At 50.5% G+C, this 7131-nt stretch overlaps 1 protein-coding gene across 1 annotated transcript in view; it reads left to right on the top strand.

Annotated features, from left to right (window-relative positions):
• The window catches only part of KIAA0556 (KIAA0556 ortholog), a 171901-nt gene that overhangs the window by 124038 nt on the left and 40732 nt on the right, over positions 1-7131 (top strand). Inside the window, exon 14 of the mRNA XM_008566623.1 lies at positions 216-353. Coding sequence (XP_008564845.1) covers positions 216-353 — 138 coding nt within the window. The remainder of the gene's footprint in view (positions 1-215; positions 354-7131) is intronic.

Genomic DNA, 7131 nt, shown 5'->3' with positions numbered 1-7131 from the left:
GGGGGGGGGGGGGGGCAGGGTCAGTAGCCTGCTATTAAGTGCAATCCAGACAGGGCGAGATCTCAGGCCCCACCCTGGATTATGTAGAGAAGGTGTCCTGACTTCCTGCCCCAGCCCTCTCCTGGGTTTCATTAGCCAAAGTCACTGCCATTTTACTTTCAGGGGTGGGGGCGGGCAGAAACGTGCCTAATGACTTCCTCTTGCTGGCCTTTCAGAGCAAGAAAGACCCCTCTTTGTGGACCTGCCCCTTCCACCCGCCGCTCCAGCTCTTTTTTATTATCCGCAACACCAGACAGCTGCGCGACTTCGGTCTGGCCAAGGTCAGGGTTTGGAATTACTGGACAACTGATGGCGTAAGTAACAGGCTCTGATTCCTCGCTGGGCTCTTTGGTGGTGAAAGCACCTAGCAGTTTGCCAATAGCCTTATTCCTAAAGCTGCAGAATGGGTACACAGAGGCCCTGCTGCCCTTCCTCAGGGTGCAGCAAAAGCCTGGGGGGGATTCCCCTCTGAATTTGTCACAGCCACCATGAACACAGCTTCCACCTCCTAAGGTTGGGGAAATGATATTAGGCCACCCTTTGGGGCAACTGGAAAAATATGAACTGAGACTCAGTTTTGCAGATAAGGAAACAGAGACACAGAGAGGTTATGTAACTTGTCCCAGGTCACACCCTACAGTCTGTCTCCATGGCCACCAGGAAGGTCTGATCCTGTTTCTCTGCTGCTTAAAACCCTAAGAGGCTCCCCTTGACCCAGAGGATCAAGGTCAAACCCCTAGTGTGACATCAGAACCTCGTAATCCCTGTGGGCCCGGCCCTGCCTCTCTCCTGTCAATTCTTGTCCTTGTCTTACACTGTCCCCTATGGTAGTCACACCTTTAGTCCCTGGCCCCTCCCATTTTGCTGAATTCAGAATGCCGGTCTCTGCCTCACATTCCTGGAAAACACAGACGTCACTTTCTCCAGGAAGCCAACCCTGCCACTTGCAGGGCTTCTGGACATCATGGATATGCTCCATCACCCTCTGCACTGAGGTTTACACCTCCCTCCCCCACAGTATCTCCACCACTGCCCTGTTCAAAGGAAATGAATGGTCAATGAATGAATGAATGAGCTCATGTTCCAATAACCCATAGCACTTGTGTTATCCTTTTGGATATTCAGATGAGAGCCTGAGGGTAAGAGAGGCTAAGTTGCATAAAACCACATAGCTGGGTGGAGACAGAGCTGGAAATCTAGTCCACAGTAGTCAGTCCTCCCTCCCTCCCTACTTTTTCCTGCTAGTTCTCCCCCCTGCACCCCCTAGTCCAGCCGTCCATCTACCTAATGAGCATGTCCCAAGCGCCTGTCAACTGCTAGGCACTGCAGATCTGGAAACTAATGTGGCAGACAGTCCCAGCCGGCTCTGTTATGCACAGTGCTGCCCAGAGAAGTAATAGAAAGCTTTCTCTGGTTTCTGTTTTTTGAGTTTTTTTTGAACACTTGAGTTTAAATTTGAGAAAAAGAAGTCCAAGCCACTGGAATAAGTGAGGAGGTTTGTGTAAGCATGTCAGCCCTCCTTACCACTTGCCACCCCTGGCCCCTTGTGTGCTCAGAGGCTGACCTTCAGACCCCACACATCCACAGCTCTCTGCGAGCATCTAGCACCGTGTCCCCTCATTCCAAGCCCCATTCAGCACTTCCTGGCAGGTGATCGTCATCAGCACCTTCTGCTGCAATGGGTAATGAAACAGTGCTGGCTGCCCGAGCCCGTGCCCTGCAGCTTGGCCCTGTTATATATATCAGGCCAAGGCAAGCAGGTTTTATGTGCTGGATTACAAAGAAGGTAAGTTTCATCCATTTTGGCCCAGCCTTCCCTGTGTGTATAGAATAAAAAAGAGGAGCAGGGTCTTAAGAGTCTCACAGGATCATAGGGCATCATTGCGGGTGTTTGGGGAGCTGCTGGCTGCGGGATTAGAGAGCCGAGGTCTTTCCACTCACGGGGTAGGGTGTGGAGGACTGCAGTCCCTGCCAGGACCCGCTTATGTAACACACACCCATCTGTTGCCAGAATTTACCGGGGGCAGGAAAGCGCTAACAAATGCAGCTGCAGGTTGGTTTGATTGACTATTCTCCAGAGAATGCTATTACTGTGTGTTTTAGAGGAGATAAAATGAGAGTTTATAGGAAATATAGCTCGGCCTGTAGACACGGCTTGTTAATACAGTGTTTTGTGTATGGGAATCCGAGGAAGAAAAGTTAAATGTGGGGAGCTAATCCAGCCAATGTTCTAAATAAGAACATTAGAAAAGAAGGCACTAGATAAAGGGGAGTCTTTTTTTATTAGGAAATATGCTGCCTGTTAAATCCTCAGGCTAATGTTTATGGGCTCCTTTTCCCCTCATTAGATGGGGTGGTAAGTGTGAGCCGGCCAAGGGGAGAAGGACAGTGAGGACGTGGAGGCCACACCCATCCACAACAGAGCACACAGGCATCACACAGATGCCCCTACCCATGGCAGTTGCCATTTATCCAAGGCCGTGGGTACCTGGCACACAGGGGACAGGGGCGCTCAGTGGGCACTCAGTAAATACTTGCTGCGTGAACGCATAACTGAGCAAGTGAATCATCTCAGTTAACCTCCAGCACTCCTACAGGCTGGGCGGTAGTGTCCCCTTCTTGTAGAAGGCGAAACCAGAGCTTAGAATAGTGATTGGAAATGGCTGTCTGGAGTGCTGTCTTTTTTTTTTTAAGATGAAAGGGAAGGGGATCTTAACCCTTGACTTGGTGTTGTCAGCACCACGCTCAACCAGTGAGCTAACCAGCCATCCCTACATAGGATCCAAACCCGGGGCCTCGGTGTTCTCAGCACCACACTCTCCCGAGTGAGCCACTGGCCGGCCCTTGGAGTGCTGTCTTGAGAAGGATCTGGAACCTTCCTTCTGGTTCATCAAGGAAGACCTGCATGATTGGCCAGCAAGGCTTGCCTTAGGCTCAGGACAAGGACATGGTGACACGTTTGCCCCATCTTTGATGTTCCCCAGATTAAATGACTTGCCTGGCTAGTGGTTCTAAGGGACGGCACTGGGAGGGGATGTACGGTCTGTTGGTTTTTCTCTGGTTTTTCTCAGCACTGCTTCCCCTGCAGTGACATCTGTTGGGATGAAGGAACCAATAGTCTCCCTTCTTTGGTAGGTAATAACCCATCCAAAAAGTGGGCTTCCAGCAGCTCCCCATGGTCCTTCTGTTCTCCTTTATAACAATCATATTAGATATCTACTGCAGGGTACCCCCCCCCCGCTCCACCCCGCCAGTAAAGACAAGCACGCCATCACCATCTTCACTCGTAACAGCACCATGCAAATGCCTGTTCCCGGTCACAATTGTGAGAGAGACGGCAGTGAGCGTCCAGGCAGGACGAACACCCTGCGCATATTTCATACCCGGAAATGGTGCTCATTAAGCAGACTTTGAATGAGTAAATGAATGTATGTATGTTACGTTTCTCCATTTGTGTATTTCTGTGACGTGTGGTCTAGCCAACACCACCCTCTAGAACTTTCTTTCGTGATAGAAATGTGCTACATCTGCCTTGTCCAGTACAGTTGCCAGTAGATGCAGGTGGCTGTGGAGAACTTGAACGTGGCTGGTGTAACTGAGAAACTGCATTTTAAGTTTTATTTCATTTCAATTAATTTTAATTTTAAGGTAAGGAGCCTGTGTGGCTGGTGACTGCGTACTGGGTTGCATAGGTCTTGGCGTTCAGGGTGCAGTGGTAAGCAAACTGACAAGGCCCTGTCCATATAGCCCTGTCCCTTCTGGCAGGGAAAGGACAATAAGCAACGAAACAAATGAATGGCATCATCTCAGGTGATGCTAATTATTCTGAAGACAATAAAATAGGGCAGCAAGCAAGAGGCATGGGGAGGAGGGGAACAGAGCTGCTCTGAACAAGGGGGTCAGAGGCCTTCCCTGACCAAATGGTGGTGGCAGCAGCAGTAGCCTGTGGCATCTGTGGGAAGAGTGCTCCTGGCAGGGGGCACAGCAAGAGCAAAGGTCCTGCGACAACAACATGCCTGGCCAGAGCCAGGTGGCTGGAGCCTGGTGTACAAAGGAGTTTAGGGGGATGTCCCAGGGGGAGGTAGGAACCAGTGCAGGCAGGCTTGGCAGGTTTGGACTTTATTAGGAGAGAGGCAGAATAGACAGGTGGTCAGAGAAAGGCTGCAGAGCCAGCCCACCTGGGGCAAGTCCATGTGGCCTTGGTCAAGTCACTCGAAGTTTCTATGCCTTGGTTTCCTCTGAAGAATAGGGTAAATATTGTTCAGTGAATCCATGTAAAGTGCTCTGAACAATTCCTGGCTTTTGCACCCTCTATGCCAGTGTTAGCTACTAATGCCGTTACTGGAGGGTTTTGAGTGGGGGTGACGTGATCTGCTTGAGGAGTTTAAAAGACCACTCTGGCTGCTGTTTGGAGACTGGATCAGAGGGAAGGGGCCCGGAAAGGAGACTCAAGGCACAGCGTAGCTAAGGACAGTGGTGGCTTGGATGACGGTGGCGGGGCTCATGGGGTGCACCATGGGTAGATTCTATCCATCCCATGACAGTATCTGCATTCTCAGCAATACCTTTTTATAGGAGGAAATTTTGAAAAGAATATGAGTGAAGAGATTACCTCAATAATGACCCATGAATCCATCACCAGCTTCAGTAATTACCACCTCCTGCCATTCTTGTTTTCATCTGTCCCCCACCCTTTGAAAGTGAATTGTAACAATCATACCATTTCACTCATAAATAATTCAGTATGCATCTCTAACAAATAAGGAGTTTGTTTGTTTGTTTGTTTGTTTGTTGTATATAACCCCAATGCCACTATCATGCCTGACAGTAACTAATTATTTTGCTCTAATACCCACTCCATACTTAAATATCCCTAATTGTCTCAAAATTGTTTTTTTACACTTGGTTTGTTTGGATGAGGGTATAAACCAAGACCAAACATGGCAATGACTTTGAAGTCTGCATAACTGAGAATCTGCCCCATGGCAGGGTCTGGGCACCCCTGGGCCTGGGAGGCATGGTGGAAAGGAGACTGACCCCATTTCATGGGAGGCTCCTGAGGTGTTGACCTCAGGCTGAGTCTAAGGCACTATTCACTGGTGCTCTCTGGTGGGTGGACGCAGTAGCTGAAATCTGGGCAGAGTCCACATACAGGAAGACACAGACATGGTAGCCATGAGAGTCCCAAGAACACTATTCACTGGTGCTCTCTGGTGGGTGGACGCAGTAGCTGAAATCTGGGCAGAGTCCACACACAGGAAGACACAGACGTGGTAGCCATGAGAGTCCCAAGAGGCTCAGGTTTGAAGCAGGGGAAGGAGAGGTGAGCAGGGAATTCAGCCGTTGGAAAGAGGGGCCCAGCAAGAAGGTTGGGGCTCAGAGCCAGACTCTACTCCCAGCAAGAATGAGAGTAGATGTAGAATCAGGATGGAATCTGAGGTCCATGCTGTGCAGGCCAGAGGGGCAGGCTGCACCTGGGCTGGACAGATGCCTGAGCAGGGGTGCACATGCTGGCCTAGGGCAGCAGATAGATCCCAGACCCCCTGGGCTAGGGCTCCCCACCCGCCTCCTGCCAGCCTTAACCAGGACTGATTCAGTAGCTAAACCAGTTGATTGAAGTTCTCGGGAGCAGGGCTAGTGTATCATCCAGGATTCTCTTGGTAACAAAAGACAGGAAACCCAGTCAAAACTGAGTTAGACAAAACTGAGAATTCTTTGGCTCATGAAACAGGAGAGTCTGGGGTGGCTGGCTTTAGGTATGGCAGAATCTAGGAGTTCACATGATGTCTTCAAGAGTCTGCCTCTTTCCATCACCCAATGTCTGTTCTCGTCTGTGTTGGCTTCATCCTCAGGTTCCAAATGGTAGCCCCTGATGACATCAGATTCACTGTTTATTTCAGCACTCCTTGCAGAAAGAGGCCGTCACCATGAAAGCTCGGATCTAGCACCCGCTGGCCTGGATCTGCATTGCTACCTAGGGTGGGCCCACATTATCCACATGACATGAGATAAGAGGAAGGCTGGATTCTCAGTGGAAAATTGAGGTGCTGTCAACAAAAGCAAGGAAAATCACCAGGGAAGGTAGAAAATGATACACAAACTAGGTCCTTTTTCTTTTTCCCTAACAGCATGGGAGTCAAATGATGTTGAATTTATCCATCAGCTCCCAATCTAAACCTTCCTTGAGACTTAACTCCTGATCCAAGCATCAGTCCTGGCCACTAGCTACTTTTTCTTAGCATTTCTGCCTGGGAATGCACTGATACTCCAACTGGGCACACCCACACCCCGGCCCGTCCGCCCTACTGTACAAATACCCCTCCACTTCCTCGGCTGCCCGCACCAGCACCTGGCTGCCACCTTTGAGCTCTTCCCCTCTCTGCCCCTCACTGTCTGTCTTCTCCAGGTCCTCCCACTTCTACTTCCAAAACCTGTCTGCTTCCCAGGCCTTGCTCTTCTGCCTGCAGCCCTGGCTTCCCCTCCCCTCACTCGTCTCATCAGCAGATCGCTCACACCCAGGCACTGACCTAGGCTGGGAGTCACATACTCATGGCCTGCCCCTGCGAGCTCAGGGGCAGGCAGGGGATGCCCAGGGGATCTGCAGCGAACCACAGTTCAGTGGGGCCACGTGGTGATGGGATGAGCTCAGGCCTTCGAGGGGTGGGGAAGGCAGGCCCTCACACCTGCAGGACGCTTTGGGGAAGCAACCACTGTCCACTGCCATCACATGCTTCCCAGGACATCCTGGGCAGAAGGTGAGACACAGAGGCTGTACACCGGCACACCAAATGCAGCTCATGGATGCACTTCAGCTGGCTCGCACGGTGTTTTGTAAATTCTTTGGATTAATTGCCAACATTTAAAAATTGGGAGGTTTTGCATGAAAATATGGATTTTTGACTTTTCTTGAGAAACTGGAAGATCTGGCGATACCAGCTCACACCTCGAAGCTTTGGTGGAACTGAGTCACAGTACCACAGTCCCCACTACTTCTGCTTTTCTCCCTGACACAGTGACACAGTTGTCCTCACACCATGTCACCTCTCTCATCTGCAGTACTTTCCTGGACCCTGGATGCATTTGCATTGGTGG

The sequence above is a fragment of the Galeopterus variegatus genome, unplaced genomic scaffold (assembly GCF_000696425.1).
Source record: "Galeopterus variegatus unplaced genomic scaffold, G_variegatus-3.0.2 Scaffold256, whole genome shotgun sequence".
Lineage (NCBI taxonomy): Eukaryota > Metazoa > Chordata > Mammalia > Dermoptera > Cynocephalidae > Galeopterus > Galeopterus variegatus.
Note: the sequence above shows the minus strand (reverse complement) of the source record. Positions and strands in the feature narration are given on the sequence as shown.